Source organism: Conger conger, chromosome 6 (genome assembly GCF_963514075.1).
Source record: "Conger conger chromosome 6, fConCon1.1, whole genome shotgun sequence".
NCBI lineage: Eukaryota > Metazoa > Chordata > Actinopteri > Anguilliformes > Congridae > Conger > Conger conger.
Window position 1 is genome coordinate 14,591,779 of NC_083765.1, and position 19,413 is coordinate 14,611,191.

Below are 19,413 nucleotides of genomic sequence, written 5' to 3' on the forward strand. Positions count from 1 at the left end.
TGAGAAAAATCATTAAGACTGCTGCACGATGTAAAATCTTCCGTTTCTAAAATTCTGTGGAAACGTGACCTATTCCATCAATGACATTTTCGGTTTTGCCAAGGGTTGTTTCAAATGTGCCAAAAAAATCTGTATAAAACTTAAGACTACACACTTTGCAAATAATTACTGGCTGCAGTGCGGTCTGTATTCACCTGCTTTAAAAGTCTTTTTTAAATCCGAGTACTTGTGCTCCATGAAAATCAATGAAATCAAAGACCTATATTTCTATTTTTACTATTTTACATGAGTTCAAGTAATTAATTACTCTGACATTAATGTTTTAGCGGCTTTGTTTTTAGTTTTAGTGGCTGTTGATTGAGCGGTTGAAATTCTGATAGTAATCTGATAGCGTTCAGTACTGAAACCTGCTTTTGGCTGATTAGAGTGAGTCTTCACGCACTCGGCACTAAGCGGTGCTGTAACTATTGTGGTCGAACGGTCTTGATGTTGGTCACGTGAGCGTGTCCAGACGTATTTGCCTAAAGTAATGCTTTTTATTCACACGGAGCGACACACAGGCGAAAGGAAACTTAAAAATGGGACTGAGGGATGAGCTTTTAAAGCCAATCTGGCACGCTTTCACCGCCTTAGATTTGGACAAAAGTGGGAAGGTGTCTAAATCGCAATTGAAGGTACGTTTTTAAACGCTTGCCTGTTATGTTTGTAATGGGAATATATCTTGCTCCAATGAGATTTTAACTTGAGGTTTCTGAATTTATCGCAGGTCAAACAATGTGCAAAGATTATAATCATTGTCCATCTGTCCATCTTTACGTAATTAATGAGTGCCCTCAAAAATAAGTGTAATAATCAGTGCGTAATTCCAGCCAAAAGCCCTCAAAGTATTTTTAATAGGCTTCTGTAAAACCTCATAATGAACTCTTTGTGTTAGTGCTCTGACAGTAATCCTGGTGATTACTTTCTTAAAAGACTTTTAGAGCATATTTAATTGACATGTAGCTTATTAAGTAGGCTAATAAGTATGATGCACTCAATACTTATTGGATGTCTATTATGCTTTTTCAACGCCGATTCATCCCCTTTTACCATGGATAACTTTCAGCATAAGGTGCAGGCAAGTTTATTTCTAAAAGATGCCCTGTTCAAAACATGCCTCATTGTTGTCTGGATCTTGGCATCAAGCACCAGATCTTAGGCTATTTTATAGCTCATGGCCTTGTGTCCTGCTTAATTTGTACAAAGCCACAAACTAAAAGTTGTCTAGTCCTCAATCTGGTGGGAAATGTCCCTATTCTGTCTCATAATCATCTGCTGGTCGCGTGCTCTGGAGCAATATTTTCCTCTTTTATATATATATATATATATGTAAGCAGAAGCATGATCCTGTGAATCATCAAGATAAAACTCCCTGAGATGTAGAGATGTAATGCAGCTAAGAGACTCCAGGTGCTCTTATAACTTAATTTGTTCTAACTTCATTTATAACAGTATCTCTTGTAATTTGTAATGTGTATTACATTTTGGCAAACACTTTTTCAGGTTTTACATTTTATAATATTTTAAATTAGGTCATACAATTCTAATATTTCTTTAAAGCCTCTGGAGAGCCATACAGACCATACAGATCTTGGCTGTTGAATGTTCTGTGGAAAACTGTATTTGTCTGAGTACTTTCAACTCAATATCTTGTGGCTAATTACAATTCTCCCTAAGATTTCCCAAATTACACACTTGTCTTATCATAAATGCTTTTTAAGTTTTGTCTATTGCATTGCAGTCTTCATTGTGAGATTCAGGGCTGGTTCAAGACGGTTCGAGTCAGTCTTGTGGCGACAACTAAATGCATAAAAGCATGCAGACATGGTCAAGAAGTTCAACTGTTTTTCAGACCAAATGAATGGGGAAGAAATGCGATCTAAGTGACTTTGACCATGGAATAATTATTGGTGCCAAACTGCTGATCTCCTGGTATTTTCTTGCAGTCTCTAGTGTTTGCAGAGAATGGTGTGAAAAACCAAAAAACATCCAGTGAGCAGAGTTCTGTGGGCAAAAACACCTTATTCATGAGAGAGGTCAGAGGAGAGAAGGGCAAGATTGGTCAAAGCTGACAGGAAGGTGACAGTAAAATAATCACACACTACCACAGTGGTATGCAGAAGAGCTTCTCTGAACACACATCAAACCTCTAAGTGGATAGGCTACAGCAGCAGAAAACCAATAAGTCTAAAAATTAAGTGTAATAAATACCTAATAAAGTTCTGACTGAGTGTAGACGACATGGGCAGCATCCATCTGGGGGGGCGGCCTACCCCCACTGTGAAGTGCTCTGTGATGCTGAAAAGAGATGAAATTGGCTAAGCTGTTACATTCAGGTTTCTTTTAAAGCACCAGCCTCTATGGGGTTATTCCACATGCTTGCATCTTTAGCCTTTATCACAAGATGTTTCCAAAAATAACGTGACTTGTTATCTCACTGGAGGTTTGGGGAGTTGCTGGTTTGCATTTCTCATGTGGGTGGGTAGATCATCGATTCCATTGGCCTGAATAGAAGTGAATGTCACTCATCAGGCAGTTCAAAAATGTGCTCGTCAGAATGGAACATTTAAAAATAAAAAGCAGTTTAAAAAGAGAAGTGCAGGTTTTTTCATTTCCTCCAAATAAATATTGAGGAATTATTCCAGAGAGGTTAATTATTATCTCAGGAAGTATCCAAAATAATAACCTTAGTTTGCAGCACACATTCAAAGTAATACTTTTAATGTTAACAAATATTCATTTCTATAACTGGATTAAGCATGAAATATTATCCGCCAATGTGCTTCTGTAAAGTTGTGTTATAGGATTATTGCTGAAAATTGAAGGCTGATCTGCCTTTTTTTCTCTTTTTTTGCAACCTGGATTATGTTAATAACTGCATTATTTTCATATTGGTTTTTTTATTTTAAACTATGCATGGAATAATTTGACATATTATTGGGTCAGTAATTTTGGTCATTTTTAACAACCATAAATGAAAATTAAACAGGGTGGTTAAACACCTGCAGCCCATTATAAAACATTACGCCTGCCAAACCACTCTTCTCTACTGCTGCTCATCTCAGTGTACATTACTTTAAAGGTTCCTCCTGTGTAGTTTGATTCAAATTATTTTACATCTTTGCTACAGAACTAAAATAATAATAAAATTAAGTGTTTCATATTCCACCCCTAAATTAGCTGTCTCATATTTGTGCAGAAAATGCCCAGAACCTCCTCAGCCCTCACTTCAATAGCAAAGCCATTACAAAGTGTTTTAATACATTACACAAGAATACCCCATTGTAGGCATTCAGCATAACAATTCAAACTCCAGAGGGGCTTCAAACCCACAGCTCTCCTTTAGCTTTGTCACTGAGCTGGTCAGGACAACATCCCTAACACTGCTAATATCAGTTATAAAGAATTATATGCCCCTATAACAGTCCTGAGAGAACTGTTGAATACAGTACACTGAAATGTTCACATCTCATGTCTACATGCAGGATATATTGATTTTGGCGCATTAAATATTTCCATTAACTACCTGGTGTTCAGGTATACCCAATAATGTGCTCACTGTGTGTATCTTGACCACTGGGGTCCTGTTTATAAATTGTGCTTTCTATTAGAAATATGTAGTTTGTAATAATTAGCATTCAGCAAAAATGGATACATTGAATAGTTTTACATCTTTATTTTATGGAGGCTATGGCACAGTGAAGACCATGTTGTCCTGATGTCTGGTGCGTGAGTGTGCAGTAGCCCCCTCAATCGCCTCACTATCTGCACCGTGCTGCAGGTGCTGTCTCACAACCTGTGCACGGTAATGAGGATCCCCCATAACCCTGTGGCCCTGGAGGAGCACTTCAAAGACAATGATGAGGGCCCCGTGTCCACCCAGGGGTACATGCCCTACCTAAGCCGCTTCATCCTGGACAAGGTGAGCACCTGTACCTGAACGCATCATAACTGAACTTTAACTGTGTAGGAGGGTTAAAACTGTGTGAGGAACAGCCAAACTCTGCTTCCAATGTGAGGTTGCTGAAAACAGTTTCAGAAATCATACACGATGGCAAGACTGAGCACAGCAACAAGACACCAGGTAATTATAGTGCATCAGTAAGGTCCTTCCCAGGCAGAAATTTCAAGGCAGACAGGGGTTTCCAGATGTGCTGTCCAAGCTCTATTGAAGAAGCACAAAGAAACGGGCAACGTTGAGGACCATAGACGCAGCGGTCAGCCAAGGAAACTTAGTGCAGCAGATGAAAGACACATCATGCTTACTTCCCTTTGCAATCGGAAGATGTCCAGCAGTGCCATCCAATCAGAATTGGCAGAAACCAGTGGGACCCAAGTACACCCATCTACTGTGTGAAGTCTGGTCAGATGTGGTCTTCATGGAAGAATTGCGGCCAAAAAGCCATACCTCCGACGTGGAAACAAGGCCAAGCAACTCAACTATGCACGAAAACACAGGAACTGGGGTGCAGAAAAATGGCAGCAGGTTCTCTGGACTGAATGTTAAATATTTGGCTGTAGCAGAACGCAGTTTGTTTGCCAAAGGGCTGGAGAGTGGTACAAGAATGAGTGTTTGGGGCTGCATTTCTGCAAATGGAGTTGGGGATTTGGTCAGAATGAATGGTCTCCTCAATGCTGAGAAGTACAGGCAGATACTTATTGACTCATCAGTCCAGAGAACCTGGGAGGCAAAATTTGGAGACAATTTATTTTGTTTGTGTGAAGCTGTGTAGTGGTGCATGATTGGTTATAGGGTTTCCCAGTGAGTAAAAGCAGTAGGCTTGGCATTTTCAGCCTCTTTACCCCATAGTTCCGCTTCTGCTGAACTGGGTTCCTGCAGTCTGTCAACTTTGCTAGTTGTGCAGTCAACTGGCAAAGCAGATGTGCATTTCAGCTGCGAGTGAAAAGATAGTTGTGCAGGCGGAATGCTTCTTGGAGTGTTAGCATGGTAGCATACACCCTTCAAAATATTCAGAAGACAATATAGTGATGGTCTGCTTATAATGATTAATTACCCATTTCAAATTAGGAATGAAATAGTAAAAGCTTTAATAAAAGAGAAAAGACATCTTTAAAGAGTGAAAAATAACATATGGCACCATGAGCGCTCAATGCACACTTTGGGCCTCTGTAGGTCATCTACGCAGATTTTGTCAGTCTAGCTAGAGGCATCCCACCTGTCTCACTAGATTTATTCTGGATTCATTCAATCTATCTCTGTTAACAGTGAATCAGCACCTAGTGAAGCTGTCACCCACTCAGCCAAGAAGACTGTTACCACAGTTATGTGAGGGCTTTGATCATGTGAAAGAGGATTCCAGAATCCTGCACTTTTTCATTCTCCTATGAAAGCAAGTCAGCCCTGCTGAATGCTTCCTCCAGTATTCTTCAAGGGTTGTGATGCCATATTCTGTAATGATAAATTTCACGCAAAAGACATGCACGAGTCAGAGGAAGACACTTAATGAGCAGCTAAACAGACCTACTTGTGGGGGACTGATTGACCAGCCCCCGTTCCCTGGACGCCACTACACTCAATTCTGCATTGACCTGTGGGCCAGTATGCATTGCCCCTTTTTCTGACTTCTTAACCCTCCTATTATGTTTGGGGTCAATTGACCCCATTCAGTGTTTGACATTTCTTAAAAACCATCTCATCTTTATACTGTATGATTTAGAAATAAAATTCTATATGGTGGGATTAAATAGTAAACATGCAATAAACTTAATGTTTTTCAGAAGTGTTGTATGGGCCTATTTTGGACCCCTGTAACTGTATACAATGTCAGACAATTTACAGCCATTTACATTTTTATCCCAAAGGGGTGCCAAACTTTCACCTCCTGTACGTCAGGCTCTAAAATGTTTCTTACAGATTTTTCATATTTATGGATAAAAGGCTAGTCATTTGGGAGACAATAAGAAGGTATAAGAAGGAATAAGAATTTTGTGTTTATTTAAACTGTTGTGGTTAATCTGACCCCAAACATAAAAGCAGTCATAAACTCATTAACATAATAGGAGGCTTAACTGGTTGGTGTACAGTGATACAGAATTAGAATGATTTGTCTGTTGCAGTAATATTTTCCAACTGAGTGATCAGAACGTGCGTAACATTAATGTTGGATGTCACATGCTTTTATGTGCATATGAAACGACTCCTCTATTTCAGACCTACATGTTTTTGCCACGTGTTGCCTCTGTCTCTGTTGGTGTTGTCTAATACGATTGTAACGCCTCTGTTTCTGCTGTTTTTTGCTATGTATGGGAGAATTCCTCCTTGGTAAAGCCTTTCATTTGAGAAAAAAAAGGCTCTTGAATAAAGCAAACCATTACCCTTGTGAATGCAAATGGATGTTTATTTAGGGCCGAAAGAAACTACTTAGTCTTTAACAAGGCGACGATTGTTTAGGCCGTGAGAGAGAAAGAATCTCCCTGATTGACATGTTGGGGGAGGGAAGGTGGGCAAAGGGAAAGCTGGCATGCTGAGGAGGAAATGTGGAACAGTGGTTTTGGCACAAACTTGTTGGTAGTTTTCGTTCCTGTTGTGGTGACTCAAGAGCACCATAATTCTTGCTGGTGTCTTTTTAGGAATAATTAGACCCAGTTGGTTGGTCCCAGCCTCCTCTAAAGTCATGCTGGACTGGATGCCCGTTTGTATGTTCTTCTTCTGCAGGTTCATGACAACTTTGACCGCTTTGAACTCAATAAGATGTGCTGGACCCTGTGTGTCCGCAAGAACCTCAACATGAACCACCTGCTCATCACAGATGAGGATGCCTTCAATATTTGGTGTGTCTTCAACTTCCTGTCAGAGGACAAATACCCCCTGGTCATCGTCATTGAGGAGGTAGTGCTTTCCTTTTCCAAAGACAACCGCCTCTGGAGTATTTATGTTTAGCACATCTCCTCCAGGGGCCTGTTCCACAAAGCGGGTTTACTGAGTTAGCTGGATACTGTGCACTGAGTAAAACCCAGATCCCCTTAAATCTGAAACATGGACTGAAGAAAAAAAGCTGTTCTTGGTCTTACTCTGCAGTTATATGGCTAAATGAGTAATCCTGCTGTGTGAAACAGGCCCCAGGTTCCATACCAAGAGGCTGAGTACTATAGTATTCATGGAAAACACACATACACATGCTATGCATACAATCATGCAGGTATTGGTCAGGAGGTTCAGTTAATGTTCATATCAACCACCAGAATGGGGAAAACAAGTGATCTAAGTGGTGATTTAAGGAGAGTGGCCTGACTGGTCAAAGCTGATCGGAAGGTGACAGTAATGCAAATAACCACACATTACAACAGTGGTATGCAGAAGAGCTTCTCTGAACACAGAATGCATCAAACATCTAAGTGGTTTGGCTAAGTAAAAAAAAAGTCTAATAAATACCTAATAATACCTAAAAAGTGCTCACTGAATGTATATACAATATATGTGCATACCACAGCTTGGAATAATACTCTTAAATGCTGAACCAATTTGTTACTTTGATGGGAGTGTTTTAGTACTTAGTATTTGAGTATTTTAGTACGTCCATCAGTCACGACAAGCAGAAAAATTATAGGAACCCTGAGGTCTGTTTCAAACTTTTAGAACCAAACCCAGTTCAGTGTTTAAATTTAAATTCAAAACAGGAACTAAGTTGCTTCCTGCTTCCATTAAGACCCAGGGGATTTATATTGTGGTGCTTGTACATTAATGGCTCACGAAACAAAAGCCGTTTTCTTGCCTTGGGACCCTGTCACCTTGCTGAAAATAGTTCTGTAGAAACAGTGAACGTGTCTTTGCACTGACACTGAGTCATCAGTTCGTTTAGGTGGTGTACAGGACTATTCAAATTGTCACCACCGCAGATGTACTCTATTTTAATGTTAAAAATATAAAGTATCGTATATGAATACCACACATTTTGGACCCTAGGAAGTAATTGAAGAAGTGTTGTTCAGGTTAAAGTTTGGTCAGGCCTGCGCTGTTTCTCCTCAGGTTGAGTACTTCCTGCGGAGGCTGACAGAGGCCATGGGGGGCAGCTGGGAGGAGGAGCGCTTCCAGAGCTACAGGACGCAGCAGAGCAGCCGGCAGAAGGGCCTCAGTGCCTGGGAGTTCATTGAGCTGGTGGGCTTGGGCCACTTCAGCAGGGGCATGCACCGCCAGACCCTCTCCATGGGCATCCGCGAAGTCTTCCGGGAGCATGTCCTGGATGTTCTCAAACAGGTGAACTTCCTGGCTGGTAATCCACGGCCGGGTCTTGATTTGCAAACGTTTTCATGGAGTACTGGAGCACATTGGTGTTCAAAAGCCCTGTTTATGCTCCAGTGATTATGATGAATGGGTTGAAGGAGGGAGATAGATCACTTGCCTAAATGTAGAAAAGCGAGTATCCCAGTATTCCCAGTTTACCACAGGTTTAATTGAATTCTCTTTGCAGGGCTACATGATGAAGAAGGGTCACAAAAGAAAAAACTGGACAGAGCGCTGGTTCGTGCTGCAGCTCAGCTCCGTCTCGTACTATGTGGGCGAGGATCTGTCGGAGAAGAAAGGAGACATTTTACTGGATAGGAGCTCGTGTGTTGAGGTGCTGTACCAAACTAATCAGCTTTATGTTTATGTTAATGCAGAGGTGGGCAAAGAGGGCCGTATCCATTTATGGATTTCATACCTTCTGGCCTTAATTACATAATTAGCCCTAACATTTACGCCATCTGACATTTTAGCTATAGTACATTTCTTGATGAATGACAGCCAAAGACTGCTCTTGTGTCCCCAATTTTACTGTGATCTAATCTTTGAGTGAGCCAGTGTAGGTGCATGCAGCCAATTAGTTCATTTAGCCAGGGTAATTGGTGGAAACAAAAACCTGCATACACACCGGCCCTCCAGGACCGGAATTGCCCACCCCTTTGTTAATGCATTATGGGGTCTTGTGCTTCAGCTGCTGTATGTTAAAAATCTGCTCTGTTCAGTCTTTACCAGACAGGGATGGGAAGAAGTGCCTCTTTATTATCAAATGTTCTGACAAAAGCTTTGAGATCAGTGCCTCTGACACAAAGAAGAAGCAAGAATGGATGCAAGGTAAGAAGTTATGTATATTTATGGGAGACTGCTAGGTAGCTCTTTCTGATAAAACCCTGAGCTTCTGTCTAGTGCTTCATCCCAAAGTCTGCCATGAAATCAGGACCAGGTCAGTGTGATCGGAAGCCCCATGGGGGGAGGGTTGCAGTAAGATTGCATGGCCTCCAGTAACTCCTTAGTCTGTGGTCTGTGTTGACTAGACGAGTCAGTGGTACACCAAGGGGCACACAGTCCGGGACTGAAAACCAGGGAAACACTACAGACTGGGGCACCATGAGCAACCCAAACCTGAAATAAAGCTGCCTGGCTGACTCTGCCCGCGTCTCGCCCCCCCCCTCAGCCGTCCAGTCCTGCATCCAGGCGCTGAGGGGCGGCCAGCCCTCCCCGCACTACACAGCCCGACAGCAGCGCAGGGAGCTGCGCCGCAGGCTGAAGGTGGAGCAGGACCAGATGCAGGAGGGCATGCGACAGCTGCAGGTTGCTAATGAGCGCAAGCAGCGGGAGGTGGAGGCCATGAGAAAGGTACCCAACCCAACGCCTACCGAGTCCGGCCCCCATACATTTACGTATGGCTTTTCTCATAGTGCTTTACAGTGATGAGGGGGAAACTCGCCTCAACCACCACCAATGTGTTGCACCCACCTGGGCGATGCAACGGCAGCCATTTTGTGCCAGAATGATCACCACACATCAGCTGAGGTGGAGAGGGAGAGAACTATTTATTATCTAATTAAATCGCTCCCTGTAACACAGGGCTCTGACCAGAGTGAGAAGCCTTCCTTTTCCCTGAGTGGTTGTGAATGTTGCACCTAACTAGACTGTGCACTTAGGACAAGAATGGTGTGACAGTCTTTGCTCATACTGCTATGACCAGCTTGAAATACCAGCTACCAACTATTTCGAAACATAGCTTTAGCTGGTCAAACCGTGTTAAGGGTGTGTCAAAGTGTCCCTGAGCAAGACACCTAACCTAACCCAAATGCTCCTGATGAGCTGGTTGGTGCCTTGCAGGCAGGCAATCGCCGTTGATGTGTGAATGTGTGTATGAATGGGTGAATCAGAAGCATCAATTATACAGAGTTTTGGTTAAAAGCACTATATTAATGGCAATCATTTACCATTTTCAGCAGGGTATGCCACTACAGAGAGTAAAACTCAGGCAGTGCACAGACAAAGGTGTTCGGCCAGTATGATGCCCTTGAGACGCTCTTACAGGTTGTTTATCTCACCTCAAGTTACAACATAATTGTGCTAAGAAAGAACAATTGGTAATTTATTGGTGGATGGCTCTTTTAAATAAAAGATATTGCTCAACCAAAGAACATATTGAATATATTGAAATGGATTTTGTGGATTTTGAAGCATCCCAGGATGACACACAGCAAGTATAATTTCCCCTAAATCCATCCCATTCAGTAGCAATGCCAGTCCTGAGAAAGCCTTCAGAGGAAACACTGGTTTTACCGCATCCTCACCTAACTGCCAACTCACGTTTGTAGTTAACAATAGGGAGTTTACGTCCCTTCATGGCTGGAGGAAACATGGCCTTCTTTGTGGACACAGAATTAGCTCTGAGAATGCCAACCCCCTGCCCATCACAAAATAATAGGCCCTTTGATTTATATGGCATACAATCTGTGTTGTTTCTGCATTGTTTTTCTCCATTTCCTCACTACAAACATACAGTTTACAATGCCATTCAAAACAGACTGAGAAGTTCTTGGTTGTAAAGAAACCTTTTTTTTAAAGGCTGTCAATTTGCTGTGATCGTTTGATCGTCTTCTAAATTCCTGTTTTTGGCAAAACATGAATTTAAAAGAGCTGTGTAATTCTTTGATTACTTGGGGAAAAACATTAGATCCAGTTGAGATGAAACTTTTTTTGGAGTGTTATTTCCTGACTTCTGGATCTGAAGTTGGCCATTAATGTAGACTATACATGAATACATCTTTCCATATAAGTAAGATTTACTCTCTATAGTAGGACTGTCAGAATACAATACAAACACAATAAGCAGGTAAAAAAAAGAATACTTTAAATTGAAATAAAATGGCTCTCCAAAGTATAAACAGCCGCATATTTTAATCTACATTCTTTCAACATTTTTCACCAGCTGAACTCATTTTGATTACGATCAAGCTGCATCATACTAGCCGAATACTCTGAACAAACCATCAGTTAGATCTCTCCTGAACTGTTTGGCCTGTTTGGCCTGTGTTGGATTTTGTGCATCTCACACTATAAAAATATTCAACAGAAGGAGCCGACATGGCTCAGGCAGTAAGAGCAGTCGTCTGGCAGTCGGAGGGTTGCCGGTTCCATCCCCCGCCCGGGCTGTGTCGAAGTGTCCCTCAGCAAGACACCTAACCCCCAAATGCTCCTGACGAGCTGGTCGGTGCCTTGCATGGCAGCCAATCTCCGTCGGTGTGTCGGTGTGTCGGTGTGTGAGTGTGTGTATGAATGGGTGAATGAGAAGCATCAATTGTACAGCGCTTTGGATAAAGGCGCTATATAAATGCCACCCATTTGCCATTTTACCATTTAAGGAGCCAATAATTTAGGCTAAACGGAGCTAATCACATGCACATGATACCCAGCGTCTGGGGACCCCACATGCAGAGCTTGCAGAAATAACCGAGTGAGAGACACCTGCGTCTAAACAGTCACGCGTGAGTGCTCTGTTCTCCCCGCCATCGTGTCTCACTTCACGCTGAGTGACCATCACTCATCCCAGCCCTGCCAGCTCCCCTCTCTGTGCCTGCTTCCTCTTCACCTGCACTATGTAAACGAGGAGCCTCGGTGAAGAGTGGGGACATCAGAGAGAGGGAAGTGAAGGTTCAAAAGAGGGAAATTAACATTGTTGAATGGATGACTGAAGATCTGTTCTTAGGTTGTGCCTCTCGCCTCTTAGGTTGGGACACTCACATCAAACACAACCAAAGCGTAGCAGCTACCAGTTTCAGTAAGGAAAACGCCCATATGTAGAAATGCCTCGCTGACGTAATGCGGAACCGAACTGGCAATTGTTTTATTGTTATACAAATTTGTGAGGCCCGACTTGCTTCACTGAATGGCATGGAAAGTTCTGTCATTCAGACCTACCCTTTTGAAGAGACAGTTACAGTATGATAAGCCCTGGGTGTCTACAGACTTTGATTTGATTGTGGTGTTTCATAATTACCACACACCTGTTGCACCAGGCCCTGGCTTTAATTATAACACACCAGCTATATGGATATACAGGTTCTGTTAGATATATAATAGAAAAGGGTAGGCTACACTGTCACATTAAAAGTGCTACCTTTTCCAGTATAGGAGTTGCTGTAGTGTTTACAATGGTATAGTACACTCAACCACTGGCTGTCAGTTATATATTGTTAGCACAATAAATTGACTATAACTGAATGCTCATACTGGAGTGTTTTTATGGGAGATTGCTGCTAAGTTTGTTTTTAAACTTTGTTACTGATACTGACCTATGTTTTCTTGATAAATATAAATAATAAAGTAAACTATATCTGTGTGCTTATGTGGGTCTTGATGCTGGACGGCCTGTAGTGTAGTGGTTAAGGTAAATGACTGGGACACGCAAGGTCGGTGGTTCTAATCCCCGGTGTAGCCACAATAAGATCCGCACAGCCGTTGGGCCCTTGAGCAAGGCCCTTAACCCTGCATTGCTCCAGGGGAGGATTGTCTCCTGCTTAGTCTAATCAACTGTACGTCGCTCTGGATAAGAGCGTCTGCCAAATGCCAATAATGTAATGTAATGTAATAGACAGTACCCTCATGGTTTAGTTCAAAGAGTGGGTCTTTGTCAAAAGCAATGGTGGCTTTGTTACTGGAAATTTGTGGAGGGGGGGGGGGGGCTCGGTTTTGGTTCCTGCCAAGCATAACTTTCACTTCCCCCCATGAACGACAGCACATTGGTACGCCACCCGTGTGTTACATAGAACAAACATCACAAATTGAACCTTTAGCTTCAGCTTTAGGGCAATGCTAAAAATGATTGCCCTTTAACAAACAGGGAAATGTGTATTGCTGGGCATGTTGTGTTGTAAGGAAAGGAAAGGATATTAAAAAGCTCAGTCACCTAAATGAGGGGAGATTTTGCGCGTAGACTACAACAGGAAGTACTGTAGTTATCAGTGCATGGCGATATGTCACATTACAGGGGGCCTTGGGGTGTTTAAGACCAGGGTGTGCTCAGTGCTCATTTTTACAGTAAGTGTCCATCTGCTTTTCATATTCTCTGGAACTGGGTTTTAAGCCCTAGTTAACTTGATAACCCTTCTATGCAAAACTTGCTTAGAGATAGACACCTGTGTAAACCGACTGAAAGAATCTCCACCAAAGTCTTCAGTCCCCAAACAGAATTTGATGGTAATGCGTTTTACTGATAGCGGCATTGATACTATTGTGTGTCCTTATTTCATCATAAAAAACAGGTCTTTGCACATGGGGTGTTGTGAAATACTCTCAATTCCACATTATGTCATTTGTTTAGTAAATATTTCTGCAACTCAATGAAGTCACTAAACATGGTGGAACACCTTAAATTGATAATTGCTTCAGAACAGCAATAAAAGTAAATGAAAACAAAAATCTACAATCTTAAAAGTGTAAAACAGGTACCTCTATTGACAAGACTGTGTTTCTCCAGATACACTGAAAGGCTCCCTCAGTTAGCAGTGGAGCAGGTTCTTGATGAAGGTGGCAGGGTAGCTCTTTTTGGAGGGGGTTGTTGTCTGGGCTCACTGGCTCCCCTCTCTCTGGTCTTGTTACAGAAACTGCAGGATGCAGCTGCTAGCGCCGCCCTGGAGGAGCGCAGGAGAATGCAGACGCAGCAGGAGCTACAGGAGCGCCACCGCACAGACCTGGAGAGGGAGAAAATGGTGAATACCCACAGCCCCGTGCTGCTCACCAGTAACTTACAGTCACCACAACTCTACTGCTAATTAGTGAACACTAGCAGTAACGTCTTGTGCTATTACCAGTAACCGAATGGTTTACCTTTAGCAATGACTCTTACAATGAGTTATTCACATTAGGACATCCCAGTTTATCAGATAAGTATTTTAATTCTCCCCAGAGCATATTTATATTAGGGGAGTCTTTGGAAATTACGTTCAGGCTTTTATGTCCTACTCTGGCTAAGCAATCCATATCATGATTTCTAAAAATAAATAAATAAATCTGGGGCCTTTTATATTACATTACATTACATTATTGACATTTGGCAGACGCTCTTATCCAGAGCAATGTACAGTTGATCAGACTAAGCAGGAGGCAGTTCTCCCCTGGAGCAATGCAGGGTTAAGGGCCTTGCTCAAGGGCCCAACAGCTGTGCAGATCTTATTGTGGCTACACCGGGGATCGAACCACCGGCCTTGCGGGTCCCAGTCATTTACCCTAACCACTACGCTATAGGCCGCCTTTTTACTGGAGCGCAGGATTACTGAGTTAGCCAGAAAAACCCAGACCCAGACCCAGACCCACACCCATGCTTAAATCTAGAACAGGACTGGAGTAAAAAGGTACTCAGTAATTCTCCTTTACGGCCTTGATTCATTTTTTTTTTTCTAAGCTCCTGAAATGACAGTTTCAGAAAAACCCAGCTGACCACAGTTGCAACGATTCACTCAATGTATTCAGGAAGTACCTGCTTTAGTTCTGTACTTTCTATGTTATTCCTGGAAATCTAAATCTGTGTTGCTGTGTGTGTGTGTGTATGTGTGTGTGTGTGTGCATGGCTGTGTGCGTGCATGTGTGTGTGCATGGCTGTGTGTGTGTGTGCGCGCATGGCTGTGTGCGTGTGTGTGTGTGCGGCTGTATGTGTGTGTGTGTGCGTGTGGCTGTCTGTGTGTGTGTGTGCATGGCTGTGTGTGTGTGTGTGTGCGTGGCTGTGTGTGTGTGTGTGCATGGCTGTGTGTGTGTGTGCGTGGCTGTCTGTGTGTGTGTGTGCGTGGCTGTGTGTGTGTATGTGTGTGCGGCTGTACGTGTGTGTGTGTGCACGTGGCTGTCTGTGTGTGTGCGCGTGGCTGTCTGTGTGTGTGTGTGCATGGCTGTGTGTGTGTGTGTGTGTGTGCGGGTGCGTGGGTGCATGGCTGTGTGCGTGCGTGTGTGTGTGCGCGTGGCTGTGTGCGTGTGTGTGTGTGCGTGGCTATGTGTGTGTGTGTGTGTGGCTGTGTGCTGTGTGCGCAAACTGAAGACGCACCTCTTCAAGCAGCACCTCTCCCCATCCCTCCCTACCTCCCTGTGAACCTTAATTGTTGTCTTTGTGATTTACGTAGTGTTTCGGTATTTTTAGTTGCCTAGGTAAGCAGTATTTGGATAGTTAATTTTGGTGACTTTTGCTTTGTTGTTTGTTTGTTTATTTGTTGTTTAAAAAAATAAAATAAAATAAAAAAGGCCCTGGTCCTTATCTTTGTTGTATGGGTAGCAATTGAAATTGTACTTCCCTCTAGGGTCTTTCAGCGCACTTACCCCTGGTTATGGGTATGCACTTTGTTGTACGTCGCTCTGGATAAGAGCGTCTGCCAAATGCCAATAATGCAATGTAATGTAATGTAATGTAATGTAATGTGTGTGTGTGTGCGTGGCTGTGTGTGTGTGTGTGTGCGCGCATGGCTGTGTGTGTGTGTGTGTGTGTGTGTGTGCGTGGCTGCTCGTGGGTGCTCATCCTCAGGTGCGGCAGCAGATGGAGCAGCAGGTGGCGCAGAAGTCGAGCGAGCTGGAGCAGTACCTCCTGCGTGTGCGTGAGCTGGAGGACATGTACCACCGCCTGGAGGAGGCGCTGGAGGACGAGAGGCAGGCCCGGCAGGACGAGGAGAACATGCGCAAACTGCAGGCCAGGTACCCCCCCCCCACACACACACACACACACACACACACACACACACAGCACCTGTACACACACACACTCACACAGCACCTGTACACACACACACACACACACACAAACACATGCCTGCGTCCCTGTACACACACACATGCCTGCGCACCTGTACACACACACACACACACACACACACACAGCACCTGTACACACACACACACACACACACACACACACAGCACCTGTACACACACACACACACACACTCACACACAGCACCTGTACACACACACACACACACACACACACATCACCTGTACACACACACACACACACACACACACACAGCACCTGTACACACACACACACACACACAAACACATGCCTGCGTCCCTGTACACACACCTGCCTGCGCACCTGTACACACACACACACACACACACACACACATACAAACACAAACACATGCCTGCGCACCTGTACACACACACATGCCTTCGTACCTGTACACACACACACACACACACACACACACCTGCCTGCGTACCTGTACACACACGCACACACACACACACATCCTGCCTATATAGTACCCACACACAAATCAGGTGCACCAGATTAGGGTTGAAATGAAAACCTAGGGTTGGGCAGCCCTGCCCTAACCTAACTGTGGAGCTGTGGGCTGAAGAGCACCTCCATGTTCCCGTGTGTGTGTTTTTAACGTGCTGCAGGCTTCTGGAGGAGGAGGCCTGTAAGCGAGTGGAGTTGGAGCAGCTCCACATGCAGCAGCAGCAGGCCATGTCTCAGACGGAGGCAGAGAAACAGCAGCTGAAGAAGGAGCGGGTGGAGAAGGAGAGCGCACTCCGGGCGGCCATGATGCAGCTGGAGCAGCTGGAGGATGAGAGGAAAGGAGCCCTGCAGCAGTATGAGGTGGGAGAGCAGTATGAGGTGGGAGAGGAGTATGAGGTGGGAGAGCAGTATGAGGTGGGAGAGCAGTATGAGGTGAGAGAGGAGTATGATGTGAGAAAGCAGTATGAGGTGGGAGAGCACTATGAGGTGAGAGCAGTATGAGGTGGGAGAGCAGTATGAGGTGAGAGAGCAGTATGAGATGGGAGAGGAGTATGATGTGAGAGAGCAGTATGATGTGAGAGAGCAGTATGAGGTGGGAGAGCAGCCCTGTACTTTCAGTATTCACATGTTGAGCCTGATGACATAATATGCTTTAGAGTACTAAGCCATCAGGCCACCAGATTTGTTATATGCTAAGCTAATGAAAATCTTTTTTAAGGAACATCATTTGGTTCACTTCCTTTTTGCATGTGAAGAGATGTATTTGTTTCTGTACGTGTACGTGCGTGTGTGTGTGTATGTGTGTGTGTTTGTGTTTGTGTGTATATGTGCTGTATATGTGCTTGACAGCAAGTGACAAAGAAACTGGAGAAGGCAACAGACAAGACCAGGAGTTGGAAGGACAAGGTGGCGCATCACGAGGGTCTGATTCACCTCATCCAGCCAGGTAAAGGCCTGTCCTGTCTGTGTGCACACTGACATTCAGCTAACCACCTGCACATGAACACCCCTGCAGTGAACACACCAAAACATCACCCTGTTCCCCCTCAGGTGGGAAGGGGCCACAGAAAATCACAAACTGGGGGCCAGCGGCCTTCAGTGAGGCCGAGCTGAACCTGAGGGAACAAGAATGGCAGCAGCAGAAGAACCGGCCGCCTAGGCCACCCAAGCCCCAGTAGAGCCTGTACCTGACCCAACACAGCGCTGATCCAACCCTGCTGCAGCACCGCGACAGTGTGGTACAGCTGCCTCCATGTATCAGAAAGAATATTTCATAACCGGAATCTTACGTTAACTCCATCGCCATTGCACTGATGTTGCTGATTCTGTACTAGCCATAACTTGTAGGAGTTGAATATCTAGCCCACAGCTGCCAGTACAAAACAGTCGATCAATGAAAACCCAACAGCACAGGATGTGGGAGTATATTCTTAATATGACCTCCACAACCTGATACTATCTTTTTAGATTCTGCTTATATGTCATAATTTTGCCAGGCTGTTTTAGACATATTTTATGCATTTCATTTTTATTTAATTTGTGACACATGCCTTAGCTTTTTCATCTTTCATAATAACTGTGAAATAATCTATTACAATTAGTTACATTTTATGTAGTGCTATCAGAAAGATTTCAGTTTCAGGTTTTTTTTCTTCCCATTTTTCATAATGTATGAAGGATCTGTGTAGGCATTTTTATTGTTAAATTATTCAGGGTTTTGTCAGCATATTCAGTATTTCAAGTTAATACATATTCTTTAATATTATGCCACTGTACTTATTCTACTACAAATGAGGATTTTAATGGGTTTGAAATATTTAATTTTTTCCAAGTATATGAGATAAAACTCATGAAGCTGGTATTTTATTATTTATATGGTTAACCTTTGTGGTGAAAGATCAAACAGATCCCCCCCAAATATTAAATGTGCAAATATAGCTTCGCTTACTTTTTTGCCTTTGAAGTTTCTTTTCATTTTGATGAAAGTTGTTGTAAGATTAAAAAACTGCGGCTAGGGAACCAATGCAGCTTGCAATGATAGCTAATATAATCACATTCAGGCGATATATTCCACGCATGTTACTTGGAAAAACCTAGATATAGGATGCTGTGCATTTGTAGCACAGATTTGGAGCATGGCTACACTGCACAATAATCTTTACTCTTAATGAATTCCCTTTTTCATACAGTATGTACTGGAGAATTCTGAATGGCCAAGTGACCGCTGCCTACACAGATTTCAGACCGAGTTCAGAATTTGACCAGCAGATCTGCAAGTACTTTCATTCATTTTTAGGCAAACTGTTCAATTAATTTAAAGGTCAACTCGCATAATAGATATGAAATAAGCATTTAATTAAAATAACTCTGTTATTACTATTACTAAAATATGGTATTACACGTAAACATAATTGGTCCAAGTACATTTCAACCGTAGTCTGATGATGGCAATCACATTTCAAAATAAATCTTCGACCCTGAAATAAAGGAAAACTGTGAAGTTTTGGGTTTGGCAATGTACATTGAGGGGTGCCATAGATTGAGCTCTGCATGAGACCCTATCTAAACACACCCCAACACAAACAAAAACACACACAGGTCCAATAAGAAGCTGCCACTAGATGTCACTATTGATCTGGGTAAGCCTTCTGCCCTGTATCTGTGCTGTAATTCCTAGACTGCGGAAGGTTTTTTGACATGTCAGCATAATCACTGAGTCAGAAACACGGCCTGTTGTTTAGCATATGCAGCACAAGGAGTTGCCAGACACGGTGGTTCTCAAATGCATGATATGTCAATGGCGTGATCTCTCACTGCGTGCGACTCTCCGGACTGGCCTTCCTGCTTCTGCCATCAGACCTTTGCAGCTCATCAAGACCTTTGCAGCGTATGCTGC

General features: G+C 43.3%; 1 protein-coding gene across 1 annotated transcript; it reads left to right on the forward strand.

Moving 5' to 3' along the window:
• Nucleotides 1–511: 511 nt before the first annotated feature.
• LOC133131662 (switch-associated protein 70-like) lies at nt 512–18,464 on the forward strand. Its single transcript, XM_061247059.1, has 12 exons — nt 512–674; nt 3,821–3,961; nt 6,716–6,889; nt 8,027–8,254; nt 8,469–8,615; nt 9,004–9,112; nt 9,453–9,634; nt 13,897–14,004; nt 15,798–15,964; nt 16,679–16,877; nt 17,367–17,463; nt 17,568–18,464. The coding sequence occupies exons 1-12, from the start codon at nt 579–581 to the stop codon at nt 17,693–17,695; spliced, it is 1,776 nt and encodes a 591-aa protein (XP_061103043.1). The 5' UTR covers nt 512–578; the 3' UTR covers nt 17,696–18,464.
• Nucleotides 18,465–19,413: the final 949 nt, after the last annotated feature.